The sequence below is a fragment of the Apium graveolens genome, chromosome 4 (genome assembly GCF_009905375.1).
Source record: "Apium graveolens cultivar Ventura chromosome 4, ASM990537v1, whole genome shotgun sequence".
Taxonomy (NCBI): domain Eukaryota; kingdom Viridiplantae; phylum Streptophyta; class Magnoliopsida; order Apiales; family Apiaceae; genus Apium; species Apium graveolens.
This window is the reverse complement of record NC_133650.1, coordinates 6,192,988-6,216,302: the sequence shown is the minus strand read 5'-3', so window position 1 is coordinate 6,216,302 and position 23,315 is coordinate 6,192,988. Positions and strand designations below refer to the sequence as shown.

At 34.9% G+C, this 23,315-nt stretch overlaps 1 protein-coding gene across 1 annotated transcript; it reads left to right on the top strand.

The window, feature by feature from the left end:
* The first annotated feature begins 205 nt into the window (after positions 1-205).
* On the top strand, positions 206-16,973 carry LOC141718232 (uncharacterized). The gene is made up of 4 exons (XM_074520613.1): positions 206-374; positions 13,606-14,177; positions 14,294-16,155; positions 16,241-16,973. The coding sequence occupies exons 1-4, from the start codon at positions 206-208 to the stop codon at positions 16,971-16,973; spliced, it is 3,336 nt and encodes a 1,111-aa protein (XP_074376714.1).
* Positions 16,974-23,315: the final 6,342 nt, after the last annotated feature.

The following is a 23,315-nucleotide window of genomic DNA, read 5'->3' as shown; positions in this document are numbered from 1 at the left end:
AGGTTTTAAGGACAGTGATTTGGGTGAGAACGTGGATAATCGGAAAAGCACAAGTGGCATGGCTTTTTATCTCCGTGAAAGCTTGATCACTTGGGTTTCTCAAAAGCAACGATGTGTTGCATTGTCATTATATGAGGCTGAATTTATGGCAGTGATAGCAGCAGTATGCCAAGGCATTTGACTCAAGAACCTGCTGAGTAAGATAATGGATGTGAATACTGTTGTCGTGGTTTTGTATATTGACAATCGATCAGCTATAGATATGGATAAAAAGTCGGTATTTCATGGGCGAAGTAAACATATCGATATGCGTTTTTACTTTATCCGAGAGTGTGTTGAAGCTGGGAAGATCATTATAAAGCACGTTGGAACAGGTGAGTAAAGAGGAGACACTCTTACAAAGGCACTGTCAATTGCAAGGTTTGAGAAACTGAGAGAGCTGCTGGGAGTAAGGAATGTAAATAAATATGTTTACACAGTATATATTTCTTTTAAGTGCTACCTAGATGCTTGTCTTTAGTTTAAATACCTTGGTCCTCTAAAATATTATCTTGATATTGAGTGTCCAAGATTATCTCAAGTATGTTTTTAATGTATCGATAATATACATACAAATTTGTATTATAGGCATGCCTTTTTTCTTTGTAATCCAATCAGGACAGCATTACCGTAAAATCATTTGCTCGTTATGTCTATTAGTCCTTTATACAAGGATCGAGCTCTATATAGCTGTTCAGTTGTTCAGTTGGGAGTTTGTTTTATCTAACCATCATAAGCCCTGATTTGTCATTTATTGTTCATGTTTTTTTTGACTCACTTCATGGAGTCTCTCAAACAAGATCATTTTGAGGTAGGTATTCAGTTAGACGATTGATTTATCTAACCATCAAAAGGCCTAATTTGTCATATGTTATTTATATTTTTCTCACTTCATACAATCTCCAAAACAAGATCATTTTTAGGCCATTTGCCTCTTGAGGTATTTGAAAGGACAAAGGGGTACATACTTGTTATTACTAGAAATATTGTGATTTGCAATTATATGTCTATTATGACTCTAATTGATTTTAATAATTTCTATCTTATTTGTAACTCATCTTATGTATGGATAATAAGTAAGCAGATAAGAACACTTTCTTAGTAACATATGCACCTAAATCATAGCTTTGAAGATAGAAAATTTGTTGCTTTTTAAAATTAAATGAGCTAAGTTTATTATTATAATCATATATATGCAACGTAGTGTGTAAATCATATGCATATAAACTCCATATAAAATTTAACAATTGTTCTTTAATAAAAATATCAGTTTTTATTTATAAAAAAATACTATTATCATCATTATAATAATTAAAATAATAAGTATTTTTCTTATCATTGTTTATTATTATTGATAATTTTTAAGGCATCTTTGATAATAGGTATTTGTGAAGTTGCAAGAGAAGAAATATTACTCTAACAATTAGATGTCAATTTAATATATTTTTTAATATTTTCATATTTTTTAATTTTAATATTAATAAGTAATATTTTTGATGAGGTTTTATACTAAAACTTCTAACTGCTTCTTATAAAATGTAAAACACATTTATTTATTTATTGGTACATGTTTTTTATAACTTTTTTGGACAAGTAGTTCTCGAGCATAAAGCATTTTCCCAACATAATAACTTTTTAAATTGACTAAAATTTTTTTCAAAAGAATGGCATTTAGGGTGAAAATATTTTTGAAAAAAGCCACCTACTTTTTAGAAAAAATGCTAAAAAAACGTGTTATACACCTTCGAACATCTCAAGGATGCATCGATTAACTCATATTTAAAAATTCTTGCTAGCACTTAATATAGCTAAAATTCCTCAAATAACATCCTAGCTCTTAGTCTTGGCTAGCACTTGATATAGCTAAAAGCCCTCTAATAAAATACTAGCTAATAACCTCCTAAGCATATTTATAAAACATCTGTTGGGTAGGACTGTCAAACGGATAATTTGGATATGTATATGCCTATACCCGTATTCGCATCCGCAATCGTCAGATTCGAATATAATATTTCAGACGAATATCGGTTTTTTAAATTTTTTATGATGGCCCTATCATATTGACAATGATATTAGAACATTTTTTACGATTAAACTCAAACGAAATATTTGTATATGCATAAAGTATGTGTACAATCATGTAATATTTGTATAAATATATTTTTTAATGCATACACACACACTATAAACTATTAGAATAAATTTTAAATTATATATAATTATATATTTGTATAATTTAAATATCATATATGTATTTAATTTCGGATTCGAATATCCCTAATTCGAATACGGATAATATCCTTTTATTTCAAATACGGATAATATCCGATTTTTCTCGGATACCAATGCAGGTTTTTCAAAACGAATATCATATTTTTTGAATTATTTTGACCGCCCTTCTGTTGGGGTTGCTAAGGCATTTATTAGCAAAGAAATGCTTTTAAATTCATTTCTCCCATGCATTAGACAACACACACTACTTTCTAAATATACTTCCTTATTCTAACAAGTACACCACCCTTCAACAGATTCTAACTGAACAATATTTTTTTTTGACTAATATGGCTTTTATGCCTTACAATTTTGTATCTGTTCTAATAAATCTCGAGGTGAGCGAGAATCGAATCCAGAACCTGGGACGACAAGATAGAAGCCCTTAACCACTTAGCTATCTCAGTGAACAATATTAGATACTATTATTTTAGTTAACCAATTTTCCTAACATGGTTAGGACGATGGAATATATCTTTTAGAATTCGGATCCGAATAGGCTAAAACTTATCCATATTATATATGCCAATTTAAATATCTAGCAGAGTTTTTCTAGATCAAAACAATATAAAAGAGAAATGTAAAAGGTTATATTGGTACCTAACATCAATGCCTCAATAAATTATTTGAATGTTATAATGATAAATGTTTTAAGATTGTGGGACACTCCAACCATGCCCAAAATCCTCATATTTTCCAATTAGAATAGCACATCCCAATACAAAGTGTAAACTGGTCTGTGAAATACTTGTAACCAACTACATGTTGGCTGTTGCAACATGTTGAAAACTTGCATTAAATCACTTGAACATGCGAATGACCTAAACATCAAAACTAAAATTATGCATTAATCTTCTTCAACACCAAACCCTTGAGCCCGGTAAAAAACATAAAAAATGATTTACATATGAAGACACTTGTTAAGAAATATCATATATGTATTTAATTTCGGATTAGAATATCTGTATTCGAATACAGATAATATCCTTTTATTTCAAATACACATAATATCCGCTTTTTCTCGGATACCAGTGCGGGTTTTTCGAACGAATATCGGATTTTTGAAATTATTTTGACAACCCTACTGTTGGGGTTGCTAAGGCATTTATTAGCAAAAAAAATGCTTTAATATTCATTTCTCCAATGCATTAGACAACACATACTACTTTGTAAATATACTTCCTTATTCTAACAAATACAGTTGAAGTACACCACCCTTCAACAAATTCTAACTGAACAATATTATATACTATTATTTTAGTTAACCAATTTTCCTAACACGGTTGAGATGATGGAATATATCTTTTAGAATTCGGATGTGAATAGGCTAAAACTTATCCATATTATATATGTCAATTTAAATATCTGGCAGAGTTTTTCTATATCAAAACAATATAAAACAGAAATGAAAAAGGTTATATTGGTACCTAACATCAATGCCTCAATAAAATATTTGAATGTTATAATGATGAATGTTTTAAGAATGTTGGACACTCCCACCAAGCCCAAAATTCTCATATTTGCCAATTAGAATAGCACATCCCAATACAAAGTGTATTAGAAATATAACAAAACTTCAAGGTATTGTAGCTTGCCTAAGAAACTAGTCTGTGAAATACTTGTAACCTACTACATGTTGGCTGTTGCAACATGTTGAAAACTTGCATAAATCACTTGAACATGCGAATGACCTAAACATCTAAACTAAAATTCTGCATTAATCTTCTTCAACACCAAACGCTTGAGCCGGGTAAAAAAACATAAAAAATTATTTACATATTAAGACACTAATTTAGAAATATCAATTATGAGATCTACACCTTTACGGCCAGCTGCATGTTAAAAATCACTACAAGAAAAAAAGCTAAATTCGACCAAAAAAATTGGTCGAATTTAACTTAATTTGATCGCGCGCGGTCGAATTTAACTAAATTCGACCGATTTTGAATCGATTGTAATAATGGGAGTCGAATTTAGGAGTTCAGTCGTATTTAACTAAATTTGACCGGCTAATTACGACCGGATATTTACGACCGCTTAAATTCACCCGAAGAAATTCGACCGAAGACGATCAAATTTAATTTTTCACCTAAAATTTAAAAATCCCGCCAAAATAATTAAAATTTTAAAAAAAAATTAAAATCCCGCCAAAACAATAAAAAAAATTGCTGAAAATTCAAAAATCCCGCAAAAAATCCAAAAATAAAATAAAATCCACCCCAAAAATTCAAAATCCAGCTTAAATTGTGGCGCCCTCCAAACCCGGGTCAGAAGTTTGGGGTCCACACACACACACCTTAATTATAACCTGCTTATAACAATAATAAAGATAATAATAATATATGCAATGACCCTACTTATCAACTACCACAGACCGCAACAGGTTAAAGTATGCACACAAGCCAAACACACTAATATATTACAAACCGTTCAAATCCCAACTATTTCAAATTCAAACTGAGTATTAAACATTATTACAAACTTTTACAAACTTAAATTATTCCAAAAGAAGCCTACTAGCTCAGCTTTCTCAACCTAAACCCTAGCTCTCGCGCTGGACTGGGGATCCTTTTTACCAACTGGTTCCTTTTTAACTGGAAAGAATATAAACAACATCGCACAAATGAGCTAACTAGCTCAGCAAGTCACAATGACAAAACTGAGAATAATGATCATCAGGTGAATATGGTTATGATATCAAGTGAGCAATGGATTATGATTTAGAATTGGATATTATACTTTTAATTTAAAACCAAGGTTAGGCTGCTGATCAGTCACGCACTAACCCCGAGCAAGGCACACAGCATTGCTCTAACTACTGGATCCAAGGCACGCATTGGCCTAACTAGACCATTATATGGTCTGACCACGAATCTGGTCCATAATTTTATAAAAACAATCGAATTCTAGCATAATAACAGAATATGCAATAATAAACAATAACCGAAATCATTAACAACAATAAATGTTTAACAATGGAAGGGTTTCAATTAACAACAATAAATGTTTAACAATGAAAGGGTTTCAATCCTTGTAAGGATCAACAAGGTACTTTCAAAGCTTGAATGTTGGATAATGAAAGAATTTGATAACAAAGGAAACGACATTTCAGGGTTTCAAGGATTTGGTCTTTCAAAGCATAAGATATCATAGATTGAGTATATAATAATTCAGTTCAGTGTCTGGTATTTAGTTTATATGTATTTATGGAGTAGTATCGTAGATTTGTGGTTCGTGTTTGGATATACAATAATCAATGGCTTAGAAAGAATATGGTTCATAGCTCAAGAACAATAACTGAAATCAGGATTTAGGTTTCCGTACTTCAAAGCACTTGCAATGTTAACAAGACTATCAAGAATTACAATATCTCGAGAAAGTTCAGAACACTTGCCTGATATTAGCTTACTATCCTGCACTTGCTTTTAATCTCAATCGTCTTACTCCTCAACTACCTGTTTCTTTTTCCTACGCCTTGCCTCTTCTGCTCACATATCATAATCATCTATCAATCATCAACTCACAGGATTCTATTCAACACATACTTCTATCTACCCTTCGTTTTACCCAAATCCGATTAACGGATTGAAATCTATGCAATAACCAAGTAAACACCGAATATATAGACCAATAGTCAAACAACAGGTCACGTATAACACATAATACATCACGTAATCAATGACATATCATCTATAAAGAAGTCTCGGGTCATAAATATGCTTTCGGGTATTTAAAATGATTTTTAAAACATTTTTTTCGGAACTAAAACGGGTTGTTGGATCAATTTCGGGTTAATAAACAGGGTTCGGTTGGCTCATTCTGGCTCCGAAATAATTTTAGAATAATTATCGAGCCTTGGAAATAATTTAGAATAATATTTTAAAGCTCGAAACTATTTTTCAGAATTTTTAAATCATTTTTAAATAATTAAATCTAATTAAATAACTAATTAAAATCAATTAATAATTAATTAAATCAACTAATCAATTAATTTTCGAATTAATTGACCAATTAATCAATTATAAATTAACTGAAATTAATTAACTAATTAATTCAGATTTATTTGTGAATTAAAAATAATTTTCGGAATTAAAATAATAATTTTCAGAATTTTCAGAAATTAAAAATGAATTTTTATAATAAAAATAAATAGGAAAATGATTTTTAAACATTTTATAAACAGGAATCCTATTTTTGAAAACTTTGCAAACTACAGGGACTAAACTTCACCATCTTCAAAAATACAGGGACTAAACTGCAATTTTGCAGTTTCAGTCGCCGGAAAATCGGGGGTGGCCGGAGAAGACGATCCCGGCGTCCTCACCCCACCAACACCTCCAGATCAACACTACACAACACCAGGAACTTGTTCATGCATTCAAAACATTCTAATCATCCCTGTTCTGGCCGAAAATTGGCCAAGAACATCGCCGGTTTCCGGGGAACATCGCAAATCTTTAAAACACAACTCCCTTCGATTCAAGCATCCTCTGTTAACGAGCTATATATCAATCGATTGCAAATTTTATAAGGAACACAACCCACTATAAATCAACAGCTAATAACCCCTGAATCAAAAACCCCCAAATTTCAATTAAAAACATTCATACGGGTTATAAACCCTAATTTTGAAATTCGAAAATTAAACCCACTTTTGAGCATGTTATTGAACTCCAAATCAGACGTATGATATATGAAAATCATCAGGAAAACAAGCTCTACAACATGCAATCATCAAATCATACAAACAATCATCCGAAGAAAAATTCATATTTTTAATAAAATAAATTCGAAAATAAATAAATTTTTAGAAAAATACCCTTGATTTCTGCAGTGAAATAAAGCTCAGAATCTGATAGAACACCTCAAATCCTTCATTTTGGTTACTCAAGCTTTAAAAACAGAGATCGGCAACGCCTTCGTTTTGCTGCTTGATTCTTAGAACAGTTTATGTAATTAGGGTTTTTTCTCTGAAAATTATATAATTAACTATCTGCAAATGATTTTTGATACGAAATAAAATACGGTAAAAGGCTATTTATAATTATGGAAAATTTGTATCCCATTGGATCATTCCGGATATAAAACAGTACGTTTATCTGTAAAAACTGATCCAAACGGTATCGGTTTTCGGGATAATTATCCAAATTAGTACAATTTGTACTGCGGTCTTGGTCTCAGCGCCTGGTTACACGTATTACGAAGTGATAATTGGGATAGTTTAATAAAAAGCTCCCGTTTATCGAAAATTTCGGGTTCCAAAAATGTAACAACGGTTGACGTCGGTTGGTTCCCGTTTTTATAAAATAGATTTTAATTACCCGGAAAAAGATTTTATAAATTTCATATGATTCTTATAAATCCATAAACCAACATAAAAATAATTAGGAAGATATGACAATTATCTATATTTTATTTTGGACATATAAAAATTAAAATACTCAATTAATATTATTTTTGAATATCCAAGTACAGGTAACACTTAACAATTAACTCACAGAATATATACTGAACACACATAATAATTGTATAATAGCAAAAATAATTACACGATATATCCCGGATATTACATCCTTCCCCCCTTAAAAGGATTCTGTCCTCAGAATCTCCTAAGAAAATAAATGAGGGTACTTTTCTCTCATATCACTTTCTAACTCCCAGGTTGACTCTTCAACCTTTGGGTTTCTCCACAATACTTTTACTAACTTTACCACTTTATTTCTCAATACTTTCTCTCTTGCCTCTAGAATCTCTATCGGACTCTCTACATATGATAAATCTGCCTGAAGCTCTATTGGCTCATATTCTATTACATGCCTGGAGTCTGGATTATATTTCTTGAGCATCGATACATGAAAAACATTGCGAATATGCTCCATGTACGGAGGTAACGCCAATTCGTAAGCTACTTTGCCAACGCGCTTTAGGATCTCAAAAGGTCCGACATATCTTGGGTTTAGCTTCCCTTTCTTCCCAAACCTCGTTAGTCCTTTCCACGGTGATACTTTCAATAATACTAAGCTTCCTTCTTCAAATTCCATATCTTTTCTTGACTGGTCTGCATATTTCCTTTGACGATCTTGTACGGCTATTAATCTTTTCTGGATAATTTCAACAACTTCCTTTGTCTCTTGCACCATTTCAGGTCCGAGTATTTTGCGTTCTCCTACTTCGTCCCAATATATTGGAGATCTACATTTGCGTCCATAAAGGGCTTCATAGGATGGCATTCCAATGCTGGCATGATAACTGTTATTGTAAGCAAACTCTACCAGGGGTAAATGTTCGTCCCAACTTCCTTTGAAATCAATAGCACAAACACGTAACATATCCTCGATTGTCTGGATCGTTCTTTCACTTTGGCCATCCGTTTGGGGTGATAAGCTGTACTCATATTCCGTCTTGTTCCCAAACATTCTTGAAAACTCTTCCAGAATCTTGAATTAAACCTTGGATCTCGATCAGATACGATAGACACTGGAACTCCATGACGAACTACAATTTCTTTTAGGTACATATGGACCAACTTGTCGAGCGAAAATCTTTCATTTATAGGCAGAAAATGAGCTGACTTGGTAAGTCTATCCACTATAACCCAAATGGCATCATGATTAACTCTTGTCCTTGGTAATCCAACTATGAAATCCATGGTAATATGTTCCCACTTCCACTCTGGAATCTCCAATGGCTGTAGCAATCCGTTTGGTCTTTGATGCTCTGCTTTAACTCTCTGACAGGTATAACATTTGCTAACCCATTCCGCAATTTCCCTCTTCATATCTGGCCACCAATAATTCTTCTTTAAATCTCTGTACATTTTGGTACTCCCTGGATGGATGGAATATCTTGAACTATGTGCTTCTTGTAAAATTTCATTCTTTAACTCCGTCACTGGTGGAATCCAGATTCTAGATGAAAATCTCAAAATGCCTTGATCATCCTTCTGCGTGCATAATTCTTCACCTATCAAACCATTTATATCTTGATCCATTACATCTTTCTGACATTTCTTTATTTTCTCCAACAACTCCGGCTGGAAAGTCATACTGTACACTTTCGCTTTCTCAGGCTCGCAAACTCTAATTTCCAATTCCAATTTCTGAAATTCCTTATATATATCTTCAGGTACTGATAATTCATTTAACTTTTCCTTCCGACTTAATGCGTCTGCCACCACATTCGCCTTACCGGGATGATAATTAATCGAGCAATCATAATCCTTGATCAATTCTAACCATCTCCTTTGCCTCATATTAAGTTCCTTCTGGGTAAATATATATTTCAAAGTTTTGTGATCCGTGAAAATCTCACACTTTTCTCCATATAAATAATGTCTCCAAATCTTCAAAGCAAAAACTATAGCTGCTAGCTCCAAGTCATGAGTAGGATACTTTTGTTCGTGTGGTTTCAATTGCCTTAACGCATACGCAATCACCTTGTCGTGCTGCATAAGAACACATCCTAATCCTTTGTAGGAAGCATCGCTATAAATTACGAAATTCCCTTGATTGTCTGGAAGTGACAAAACAGGTGTTGTGATTAATCTCCGCTTCAATTCCTGAAAACTTTCTTCGCACTTGTCATTCCATATAAACTTTTCATTCTTTCGTGTAATCTTTGTTAATGGTGTGGCAATGCTTGAGAAATTCTGAACGAATCGTCGATAATATCCTGTCAATCCCAAGAAACTTCTTACCTCAGTGGGTGTTCTCGGTCTTTCCCAATTCGTAATTGCCTCGATCTTTGCTGGGTCCACTTTGATCCCTTCGTTACTGACTATGTGTCCTAAGAACTGAACTTCTCGTAGCCAAAACTCACACTTCGACAATTTAGCATGTAAGTTCTTTTTCCTTAAAATGTCAAAAGTTGTCCTTAAATGTTCCGCATGATCATCCTCCGTCTTTGAATAGATCAAAATATCGTCTATAAATACTATAACGAACTTGTCCAAATATTCCTTGAAAATTTTGTTCATCAGGTCCATAAACGCTGCTGGGGCGTTGGTCAATCCAAAAGACATCACTAAAAACTCGTAATGTCCATACCTTGTTCTGAAAGCTATCTTTGGTATATCTTCTAGTTTGATCTTCAGTTGATGATATTCGGATCTTAAATCGATTTTGGAGAAATATTTGGCTCCCTTCAATTGGTCAAACAAATCATCAATTCTGGGTAACGGATACTTGTTCTTGATTGTCAGTTTGTTGAGCTCCCTATAGTCGATGCACAGTCTCATGCTTCCATCTTTCTTCTTGACAAATAATATCGGGGCTCCCCACGGGGATACGCTGGGTTTGATTACTCCTTTTTCTAACAATTCCTGCAATTGCTTTGCTAGCTCTTTCATCTCAACAGGCGCCATTCTGTACGGGGCTTTGGATACTGGTTCTGTTCTAGGTGCTAAGTCGATCGCAAATTCAATTTCTCTATCTGGAGGAAGTCCTGGCAATTCGTCGGGAAATACATCTGGAAATTCATTCACTACTGGGATATCTTCAAGTTTTGCTGGCTCCTGACTTTTGTCAATCACGTATGCTACGAAATGCTCGCATCCTTGCCGTAGTAACTTCTTGGCTTTAATCATCGTTAAGAACTTCTTTACCTGCTTCTGTCCCTTGAACGTTACTATTCTTTCGTCTGGCGTTTTCACCATTACTTTCTTATTTCGACAATCTATCTGAGCATCATGCTTAAATAACCAATCCATTCCTAATATAACGTCAAATTCTCCTAACTTAAACGGTATCAAATCTACACAAAACTTACTACCAGAAATCTCAATCTCACAATTCCCACAAACTTGGTTAACAGTTACACGTTCTTGATTTGCTAATTCCACAGTCATTATTTCATTTAAATACCCAACTGGACAATTTAACTTACTAACAAAATCTTGTGAAACAAACGATCGAGTTGCTCCCGAATCTATTAACACTTTGTCACATAAAGAATTCACATTAAGCGTACATGCCACGACATCCGTATCCTGGATAGCATCTTTCACTGACATGTCGAAAACTCTAGCCCTTGGAGTCTCATTTACTGCTGGGGTAGATCCCATAATTCTCAATGCATTACTAACTGGGGCTGGTGTCTTGCAATCCCTGGCCATATGTCCTGGCTTCCCACATTTAAAGCATGTAAATCCAATGACTGGAACTTTCACTGCTGGATTCTGGATAGGTTGATCTTTATTTGCTGGCTCTCTTGCTGGCTGATTTCGGCACTCCCTCGAGTAGTGCCCTTTCTGGTTGCATTTAAAACATACCACATTCAACTTGTTACAAACTCCTCCATGCTTCTTTCCACATACTTGACAATCTGGAAAAGTTAATCTCAACTGATTCGGCGGATTCACATTAGCTGGACGATTGCCCTGCCCTCCGTCTCCTGTATTTTATCTCCTGAAATTAAAATTTCTCCCTGGCTGAAACTTGCCCTTCTTAAAATTTGGAAACTTCCCTGTTTGTGACTGACCCTCACTTCCCTCAACTTTCCTTTTCTTGCTTTCCTTATCTTTCTGGAACATCTCACTCTCTGTCTCTGCGATCATAGCTTTCTGTACAACCCCGGCGTAGGTATCCAATTCAAAAATAGCTACTTTCCCCCTGATCCATGGCTTCAAGCCTTGCTGGAATCTCTTAGCTTTCTTTCTATCAGTATCAACATACACTACACCATAGATGGCCTATCGCAATGGTTTAATCATGCATGTTACAAAATTATGTTACCTTAGGTATGCTCATCTTAGCCTACCGCAACGTAGTATTTTTGATGTTACTATAGCCTTTAAAACATGTTACTATAGCTTCAAAGTGTTGCATACGAGTAACATGTGGCAATTTATGTTACAATAGGGTATTATTGGATAAAAAAGTAGTATATTTTACAAACAATTAAATATATATAATTATTTGACATGAAAATTAATCAATTTTTATAATATAATTAAGCAAAAATATTAATATTAGTTAAGATTGATAAAATATTTTTTTAAAAAAATTTATAAACTGTATTAATTAATAATTGATAAATTTTTATCAATAAAAAATTTAAAGACAATTAAAACTTAATTTTTTTAAAAAAAGAGATGAAATTAGCTGGGCTTTTTCAGGCGGGCTCAAATTTTTTGGAGAAGCGCTAAAATTTCAGACAAATTAACTTTTCCCTCTAATTTCATTCTCCCTCATTCTCTCACTCTCTCTCATTCTCTCTCTCCCAGTAGCTATTCTCTTTCATTCCTCTGTGGAGCTAGGGTTTCTAATTGAGGGTAACATTTTGGCGAAGCTGGTCACATTTTGGAGAAGCGGGTCACAGATTGGAGCTAGGGTTTCTAATTGGGGTTTCAAATCAGCTTGCGGTTCAACATTAAGGTACTACATCTCTCTCTCTCTCTCTCTCTCTCTCTCTCTCTCTCTCTCTCTCTCTCTCTCGCTCTCGCTCTCTTTGATTTTGTGTATCTCTCTCTCTCTATCTATCTCTCTCTCTCTCTCGCCCCCTCTATTTCTGTTAGTTTCTTCTCTAATTTGTTACATGCGTGTTTTTGTGTATTTTATACATGTATATGTATGTTATATGCTTGTTTTTGTGTAATTTTAATTGGAATTGGGGTTTTTTATTTTTGTAGATCTGTAAGTGTGATTTTTGTATTAAATTTGTTTCTCGATATTTGCTTTTTATCCGGTTGATTTTCATGTTAGGCTTTAGTTATAACTTACATGTAAATCATCATAGTCAAGTGGATATAATTGATTGTGTAAGTAGATATCTGTTGTCTCTATAATGCAATTGTTTATGAGTATTTACATTTATGTTAATTTGACCTTTATTCCTGAGAGTTTCAACCCTTTACGAGTATTTAAATTTTTGTTAACATCAACTGTCACAGTTCGGTAGGTAGGAGGAGTGGGATAATATGGAAATGGGTGTATGCACATGTATATTCATGGTCATATAACATGGATTCGATACGTATAATCTAATATGGATTTACGATTTGAGGGCTGCGTTGTTATGCTGTGTTGTTATTAATACATATAATCTATAATATTGGTTTAGGATTTCACTTCTGCGTTGTTATTAGTACGCATATCTAATATGGGTTTAGGGTTTCACGGGTGTGTCGTTATTAGTATGTACAACCAATGAAAAGGAGAACATAAAATATTACCTCGGTCTGCTTAGGGCTTCACGGTTGCGTTGTGTTGTTAGAACGTATAACCAATATGGGTGTATGGTTTCAAGACTACGTTGTTTTCTTTTAGGAATATAACATTATTGTCCTATTTTCTGTAGTGATGGACGATGATCTAAGTCAATGGATAACCCTTCCAAAATACAGTACACCTTACATTAAGGGGATAAAGGATTTTTTAGAAAATGCATTTCCCAAATTTTCCGTAGGCGATGAAATGTTGTGCCCTTGCAAGAATTGTAGAAATGGCAAGTGGCATACTCAAGATCTTATTTATGATCATCTTATTTGTCATGGCCCTTGTCCATTGTATGCGAATTGGATTTGTGAGGTTTCGAGCAAAGATCATAGGATAGATATTGAACGGGCAGAAAATATGGGTTTTGAAGATTCCTTTACCTTCAGAGATAATTTGGACGAGATGTTCCATCGTACTAATGATACTACTGGACCGAATGATGATGCCAAAAAAATTTATGGCCATCTTGAAGAAGGAAAGAAGCCCTTATATCCGGGCTGCAAAAAATTTTCCCGCTTAAGTTTTATCATTAGGCTGTACTCTTTAAAGTGCATTCATGGGATTTCGGAGTCGGGTTTCGGGGATTTATTAGAGCTGATAAAAGATGCTTTTCCAGAAGCACACATTCCTTTGTCTTTTAATGCGGCAAAGAATGTTATTAAAGATTTAGGGCTCGATTATCAAAGGATACACGCCTGCCCCAATAATTGTATGTTGTTTTGGGCTGAAAATAAAAAAGAAGAAAATTGTAAAACTTGCGGTGCTTCAAGGTGGGTCGTAGTGGAAAAAAAGGCGCCGTGGACAATAATGAGAAGAAGTTAATTCACAAGGTCCCGGCAAACGTGATGCGCTACTTTCCACTCAAAAAAAGGTTGCAATGCATGTTTATGAGCAAAGAGTTATCAGAACTGATGTTATGGCATGCAAAAGGTCAAAAAAAGGATGACAAACTTCGACATCCCGCTGATGCAGAGGCTTGGAAGGCATTGGATGCTCGTTATCCTCAATTTTCATCCGAGAACAGAAACATCAGATTGGGCCTAGCCGCTGATGGTTTCAATCCTTTTCGTACTATGAACATAAGTCATAGTACTTGGCCAATTATTTTGGTTAACTACAACCTTCCCCCCTGGCTGTGTATGAAGCAAGAGAATCTAATTCTTTCGACACTCATATCTGGTCCCGAGTCTCCGAAGAATAATATAGATGTCTTCATGCAACCTTTAATTGCTGAACTGAATGAGCTATGGGAAGTAGGCATTGAGACTTATGATGCCCTTACTGACCATACTTTCAACTTGAGCGCTTCTTTACTTTGGACAATCAGTGATTTTCCCGGGCTAGCAATGCTATCTGGATGGAGCACAAAAGGAAGACTAGCTTGTCCAGTTTGCAATTATGAAACATCCTATATGTACCTAAAACATAGTCAGAAAATGTGTTACATGGACCATAGGAGATTTCTCCATCCCAAACACCCATGGAGGCTTGATAAAAGAAAATTTAATGGTCAAATTGAATTGAGAGGTTTTCCAGAGGTTCTAACTGGAACAGACATTGAAGAATTATTGGCAGGATTTGTAAATCATTTTGGGGGGAAGAAACCAGAGAAGAAAAGAAAGCGCCAAAAAAATAAGATTAAGTCGAATTCGCCTTTCAAGAAAAAATCAATATTCTTTGATCTGCCTTACTGGAAACACAATGTTTCTCGACATAACCTTGATGTTATGCATATCGAGAAGAATGTGTGTGATAAAGTACTTGGCACATTGCTCAATATTGCTGGAAAAACAAAAGACCATATAGCAGCTCGCCTAGATTTGCAAGAACTTGGCATCAGAAAGATCCTCCATCCTGTTCTATCAAGTGACGGGAAACACCTTAAAATAAGGGCTGCGATATTCGACATGACAAATGAAGAAAAAGATTTATTCTGCTCTATCCTTAAAAATGCTAAATTGCCATATGGAAGTGCCTCTAATATCAGTCGGTGTGTGCACATGAAGGAGAGAAAGGTATCTGGCTATAAGACTCATGATGCTCACTTTTTCATGCACTACTTATTACAATTTATAGTGAAGAAATCTTTGAAACCGGAGGTTGCAGTCCCTTCTATCAGATTAGGGGCCTTCTTAAGAGGTATTTGGAGTAAAGTCATCGACTTAAGTGATCTTAAGAGGCTGCAAACAGAAATAATTGAAATTATTTGTCAATTTGAGACTATATTCATTCAGGCTTTTTTTGATGTGATGGTCCACCTTTTGATTCACTTGTGCCAAGAAATTGAATTTGGTGGACCGGCCCATGTTCGAAGCATGTGGCCAATTGAGCGCTATTTAAATAAATTGAAATCTTATGTGCGGCATAGATCTAAACCAGAGGGATGTATCGCCGAGGGTTACCTGGCCGAAGAATGCTTGATATTTTTTTCAAGATTCTTGGGTGGCCATGGAGGATCAAAAATTACCAAGGCTGCAAAATTTGAAAGTTTTCCAGAAAAAGTAGAATTTCCTATTGGTTCACGCAGAAATAAAGATGGAAAGGCTGTGAATTTAGTTGAAGTTGAATGGATGGCTATTCATCGTTATATTCTATTCAACTGCGGGAATAAAGAAATTGATAGTTTAATCGAGTAAGATTCTAGCTACTAATTGTGTTTAACTGTTATAGAATTAGAACCTGTTTTATCTTGATTTTTAACTAGGTAATTGTTGTAGGGAGCATCGAATCTTAATAGAAGGACAAGCCAAGTCAAAAAGATACAATCGTGAGAGAGAACATTCTGAAGATTTTTGGAAATGGATGAAGGGGGAGGTCGGAAAAAAAGATAACATTTCAAAGGAATTGGAAGTGCTTGCAATGGGCCCTAATCAATCAGCGAAGAAGTATAGTGGTTATGTACTTAACGGATATCGATTCCATACAAAGTACCGAGATGCTAAATGTACAACCCAAAATAGTGGGGTATTTCTAACTGCTTTGACTACTAGCTTTGCTAGTTCAAAAGATCAAAATCCACTGGTCGGCGATGTCAATTACTACGGAGCAATTGAAGAGATTTTTGAAGTTGATTATTGGGGAGAATTTTCTGTAGTGGTGTTCAAGTGTTGTTGGTATAAGGAAGAGAAAGATCTATATGGGTTCACTCGAGTTAATTTTAACAGGTTATGTCAGAAGTCTGATCCATATGTGCTAGCTTCACAGGTGCAGCAAGTCTTCTACGTAGAAGATCCTACTGAAAAGATGATGTATAATGTTATAAAGAAATTGCCAAGGGATTGGTGCGATGTCGAAGCTGAAAATGTAAATGAAGAAGCCGAGGATCCAGTTTTACATGATTTACACACTAGTGTTCCTCTAGAAACAGACACGGATATTAACTGGTGCAGAGATGATGTCCCAACACGACAAGTCCCCATCAAGGCTAGAACAAACGAAGAAACTACTTAAATTTGTAATTCGAAATATGTAACTATCAAGGGCCTAGTTTCTGATGTATCAACTGTTAATGAAGTGACTTCTTAATTGCCTAATTTATCATGTTTTAATGTATTTTCTTTTAATTAATTAACTTGTTCTTAATATAATGTTCTGTTAGTTTTAAATCTGCCCTGCTCTTTATGCGATCGCTTCTTAATTTAGAGCATTATTAAATTTATTGACTTGCATACTGCTCTTTTAATGTTTCTTTTAAGTGTTTATTTTTAAGTGTTTTTTATTTAAGTGCCATGTCTCAGATTATTTTAATGATTTCATCTAATTATACTTTCTCAATTTTTTGTAGGATGGCATACATAAATCTCAGGTTGTACCACCAGGGTGAGCTTCAGCCTACACGGTATGTCGGTGGTAAAGAACTGATTATAAGGAATGTCGAAGTAGATAGGTTTTCGTACCCTGTATTGATGGATTATGTCAAGGATGACCTTGAATATTCAGAAATTGGAGGGATTTATATGAGAAAAGGTGATAAGCAGGGGGGGTGGCAGTTGGTGGCCAATGATGTGGACTTGTGTTCATTAACTGCAGGAGCTGCAGAAGGTGAAAATGTTGATTTTTATCTTGACAATGTCGTTGATAGCACTATCGAACCAATGGATCAGATGCAGCCATTTGTAATAATACGGCCAAGAAAGGATATCTTAGCAGGTAATATATTAATTTCATTTCAGAAATATACCTTAATTGTAGGGGCATCAGAAATATATAGGTGTTACTATATTTAGATTTTATTCAAACTCGTAATTATTGTTTTTATGTCTTTATAGCTAAAAAGCAAGTCAAGCGGCAGTTTGTAACCACTCATCAACTACAGCAATAGAAGATGAACAAGAAGGCAAACCAAGTTGATAAGGCTGGGAAGAGGAACTCAAAGAACTTTCCCCTAGAGGGTACTCGGAAGTCACCACGGCTTTCTAGAGTGCAGGAAATCACTGATGGTGATGATTGTGAAACTCCTCCAAGTGTTAGGAGGAAGTTGAGTTTACATGATACTCATGAAGATGAGCGTATGGGAGAAAATGAACTGGAGGTTAGCATATAATTCAGTAATACCTATAATTTTCTTGTTAGATTATTGTTATTTAAGTACATGTAAGTACATGTATGTAACCCCTTTATTAATCCAGTAATTCCGTCATACCTATATTAACATGAATTTATGTGAAATTGCAGAAACTACCCCCTCCACCTCCTCTAACGGAGTATGAAAAACTAAGAGCTGTCACAGTAAAGAGGAACAATGAAGTATTTTTTGCCCTCAATCTTCCTACACTCTCTTCTGAAGTGAGAAACTCAATCTTAAAAGATAAATCCAAAAAAAAGAAGCATGTGCAAGAGGGGAGCGATGAGGAATATGATCCAGCTGTGGATCTTGAGGATGGTGGATCGGGAACTCAAAGGAAGGCTACTAGTAAGGATGGTGGATCAGGAACTGAAAAGGTATGTCATAAATGTCATAAAGCTATCATTTTCACATTTTCTAAATTCTTCCCCAAATGTTTCATCGGGGTTGATAGTTTGTAATTCATATATACACAAACATTGAGTTTTACATGATTTATATTTCAGAGAGGGAAAACTGAGAAAAGCAAGGTGCTTATTGGACGTGGACCAACAACACGGTCACGAGCCAATACTGTTATATCACAGAAGCAAGGAACCGAGGATGCTACTGAGAAGGAAAATCAGTCATTATCACATATGGAACCTGTAGAACCTCTGATTCAGCTACCGTCTATTGAAGCAAATGGTTCAATGGAGGCTTTTTGGGCTATGCGAAAGCGCCAAAAGGAAGCAGCTGCAGCGACATCGAAGATTTCTCCAAGTACAACTGCAACTACAAAGACTGCTATAGAAAATGTTGTTGAAGAAAATGTTTTTCCGGACATTGAAGAAGAGGAGGAAGCAGGTATCTTCTTTCCTTTATTTATGATTACATAAACTGATTATTTATAAAGGAATTATTCCTTTAAGGCCCCTTAAAGAATACTCACTTTGAGGCTACCCACATTTATATATTTTCCATAATTGATTAATTTGCATCAGTTTAGTAAATTACTTATAATTGAGGTTAATTGGCATAAGGTTATTTATGTCATTTAAGTTAATGAAATTGTGAAGTTAACCATGGTTAATTATGTGATAGATGTAAAACTTCTTGCATAAATTTAATTAGCATATGTAATCTATAATGCTGTTAATTATTATTTGTGTTTTTATATAATTATTAAAACACAACCCCCATGAGAATTAATGTATTCTTTATGACAGTAGGTCCCTTAGAGTGTCCAGAATCCAAGGTATGCGTTATCTATATTTATCATTTTAAAAATAAGGGCTGCTTATTATAAAGACACCCATTAAAAAAATAAAAACTAAAAATAAGACATCTTTATAGATCAATCTTTGAAATACGATATATTAGAAAAACACCCATAAATATAATCAAATTTATTATAATATTCCTACTTTGTTTGATTTTCCTGCAAGTAATTTTTGCTCATATGTAGTTGAAGTTCCTATAAGGCTGAGAGGACCGACGAGGATGGATAGGGTTCATACCAGAAATATGGACCATCGAGTTGTCCTTCAGATGAATGAAAGGTTCCATCCCGTTTCAGATGAGGACAAAGTAATTTCTGAACTTAGTAACTTCTTGGGGACACTCGCAAAGCGATACGTGTCATTTACCTATGTTTCTTGGCGTGATGTTCCGAAAACTTTGAAAAATACACTGTGGAATTATGTCAAGGTATCACGTACATTGTTTAATTATCGTGATTTATTTTTCTGCAACATTACCTTTGATTAACTGTACTTGTGTTCTTTATTTTGTTGACTTTTTCCAGCAAAGATACATTATACCTGATGAATGTGAAACATGGGTGTTGAAAACCATTTAGTCATCTTGGAAGACACGTAAGAGCCGAATTAAGAAGGCGCATTATAAAGCATTTGAAACTGATGAAAAACGGATGGAAAATAGGCCAAATGATATTCCCCTTGAGAGTTTCAAGATGTGGCTGGAGTACTGGAATGATGAAAGCATTAAGGTTTTCTAATTCCCCTTGCACTTTCATATTTAATTATGTATTTATATTTGATCTAAGTGACATAAAGGTATTTCACATTTTTGTAGAAAAGAGCAGCGACAAATGTAAGAAGTCGATGTCAGTATACAGACACACACACTACTGGTCCAAAGACTTTCGCACAAATTCGAAACAATATGGTATGGCCAGAATCTCAATTACGCAAATTAACCTCAATAAGCTAGTTGTTACGCAAATATATGAATGTGGGCAGCCTTCTGGTTACATATATTACTATATATCTAGAAATTAATTTCTATATTTCTTTTGGCTAACTTGTTCATTTTTGTCAGAAAAAAAGGCAAAGAATCAGCGTCCACCACCTGAAGCAGAGGTTTTTGTTGAGACTCGTGAGCGTACTGATGGTCGTGAGTATAAGACCAACACTGAAGAAATAAAAAACAAGATTGTAAGTGTTTTTTTATTAATCTTAGTGCTTCTGAATATCCGTTAATGTCGCAAGATGGTTAATTAGTTGTGTTTTATGATTTATTTGGTATTTAGAAGTTTTATTTATGTACCTGCATGCATTTTTATTTAATGATTACTAATTGTGAATTTAATTGGATTAAATTATTCGGTTATTTTGAAATTAGTTAGTGAAGCATTTAAATTATTGTGTGACCAAGTGTTCGTTTGTTTTTCTGGTATGTGGAAAAAGATTAAGGAAAAAATCAGTACGAGCGAAGATCCCAACGAGGAACTACTTTCTGATGGAAAAAAACATGGGCCATCTTGGCTCCATGGAAGATGTCCTGATGCTGCAAAAGGTTACTCCAGTACTGCTGGTTCGACAAATACTTATGTACAGGAGTTGGCAAGAAAGATAAAGCAGACTCTGGTGAGTGAAGTCGAGGCATCGATGACAAAGAAGGTACAAGAAGAAGTGGATATGCAAGTCAACAAGAAGGTGCAGGAGAATATGGCCTGGTTACTTAAGAAAATAGCCGACGCAAATCCAGGCATCACAATCAACCATCAAGATTTCAGCACAACCAGCGATAATGACAATTACCTCATACCAGTTACCGGAGGCTCTGGACTTTAGATTTCAGATGTGCACCTTTTTACATATCTTATTTTGCGTACTAGTAACATGTGTTATCGTACTAGCTTTTGGATGTTTATTTATCGTCCTAGACTAAGTAACTGTTCTTTGGAGTATGTGGAGTATGTGGAGTTGGTGAATTGTGTGAAACCGCAGTATTTGGTGGGGGTTTGTGAAAACTGATATGGAGTTTGGTTGAAATTGTTTATTTGGTTGACTTGGATGAAAAACAGATTTTATGGCATGTTGAATTTACAAACCATTCCTGTCAATTTTTTTTTTGAAAAATATGTTACATTAGGTACTAAAAATGTTACAAAGAAATTGGTATAATACAAAACATTATTGTTACAATATGCATCAAAGGTAACATTAAAGTATGTCTATAGTATCACATTATGTATGTTACCTTTGCAAACAAATAGGGCCCCAAAATGGGGCCCACTAGTGGGCCCTACATGTGGGCCCCATTTTTTTTTGAAAATTCTGAGTCTAAAGGTAACATACATATTGTGATACTATAGACATAGATTAATGTTACCTTTGACAGCTATTGTAACATAAAAGTGAATGTTATAGCAGGGCAAAAGTAATGTTACCTTAGGGGCCAAAGGTAACTCGAAAAAAAGCAACTTAATTTTTATGTTACCTTAGGCCTTTTTCTGGCTGTGGTAACACTTTTTTGGGCCTGTTGTAACATTTTCTTGGTGTTGCTGTAGGCCATTTATGGTATAGTGATACGACGGCACATACCTTGACAATTCCTCAAACTTCCCTTCATAATCTGTTACCGATATATTCCCTTGCTTTAACTCTAAAAAATTCAGCTCCATTTGATCCTGAACAAACTGAGGAAAATACTTTTCTAAAAACAATTCCTTGAACCTTTCTTAACTAATAACATATGTGCCTTCCAATGTCTTCACCATTTCCCACCAATAGGTGGCCTCATTCTTCAGATAGTAACTTGCAAACTCAACCTTCTGTTCCTCTTTCACTTTCACTAAGGCAAATGCATTTTCTATTTCCTTTAACCAACCATTTGCTTCAATTGGCTCTAAGGAACCCTTGAATTCTGGTGGGTTTATTGCCTAAAAAGTTTTGAAAGTTACCTGGGGATTGGTCTGTCTCTGTTGTTGTTGTGCTAGGTGAACTATTTGTTGGGCCAAGATTTGAAGAATCTGGGCTATTGCTGGGTCCATGGGTCCTGGGTTCACATTCTGGTTTATATCATTTTGATTGTTATTGTTGTTGTTGTTGGTTTCTTCATTCTGGGTGTTGGTGCGGGTATTTCTTTTGGGAGGCATTTTCTGTAAAGAATCAATCAATTTATTTAGCTTTTGAATCAAATATTTGCATAAAAGAAAAGTTTTGGAAAACAAGAATATCTCTTTTTGAAAACAGTTGTAACTAAGTAAATTGCATACTTCTTTACAGAATATAAACAGTTAGAGAAAATAGGGTACATGGTATCACAGGGTATACTGGTGCCATAAATAAGGTAAAGTAAAACAGGTGCAATAAAATAAATGACAGTGTTGCAAAGGAAAAGGTACTGATCTATAGATCAAAAGTTTTATGTAGTACAAGTGTAAAGACGCTTCAAAAGTAAAAGCTGAAAGGGTACAACAACCTACTCACTAGTCAGCATCGCTAGTCTATAAATACAACTCAAAAGTCTTCTGATACACACTACACACTACTGTCCATACTACATAACCATACAACACTACTCAGCATCTTCATCTCAAAATCTCTAACTCAGCTCCAAGGAAACTCTGGTCCTGCTAGCCTCTCAAAGTCCTCCATCACCTCAGTAGCCCAGCCCAGCAGTGCATCAGGGCCCCTGCCAGGTAGTGTAGCTCCATGTAACCTAGCCTCAAGAACCCTCCGGGTCACATGAATCTCCTCTCGAAGCTCCCTCACACCATGATTAACATGTGTAGTCCTGATGATATGCTGTAACTCTCTAATCTGAGCCAACAAGGACTCACGCTCTAATAGAAGAGCCTCATACCGGTAATAAGGAACTGGGGGCAATGTAGACTGGAATGGGGCACTCGCTACTGAATGCCCAGTGGAATCTGAATCAGTTGGTGGGGGTCCTCCGACAGGTGGCCTCATGCCTGGAGGTGGAATAGCCTGCAATGG

Bases quoted from the DNA above. Each gene is read 5' to 3' on its own strand.
- LOC141718232 (XM_074520613.1), top strand. From the start codon at position 206: ATGGATGTGAATACTGTTGTCGTGGTTTTGTATATTGACAATCGATCA. The intron at 375-13,605 runs GTGAGTAAAGAG...TATTTTCTGTAG, and splicing joins TATAAAGCACGTTGGAACAG to TGATGGACGATGATCTAAGT. The intron at 14,178-14,293 runs GTTATTAAAGAT...CGGTGCTTCAAG, and splicing joins CTTTTAATGCGGCAAAGAAT to GTGGGTCGTAGTGGAAAAAA.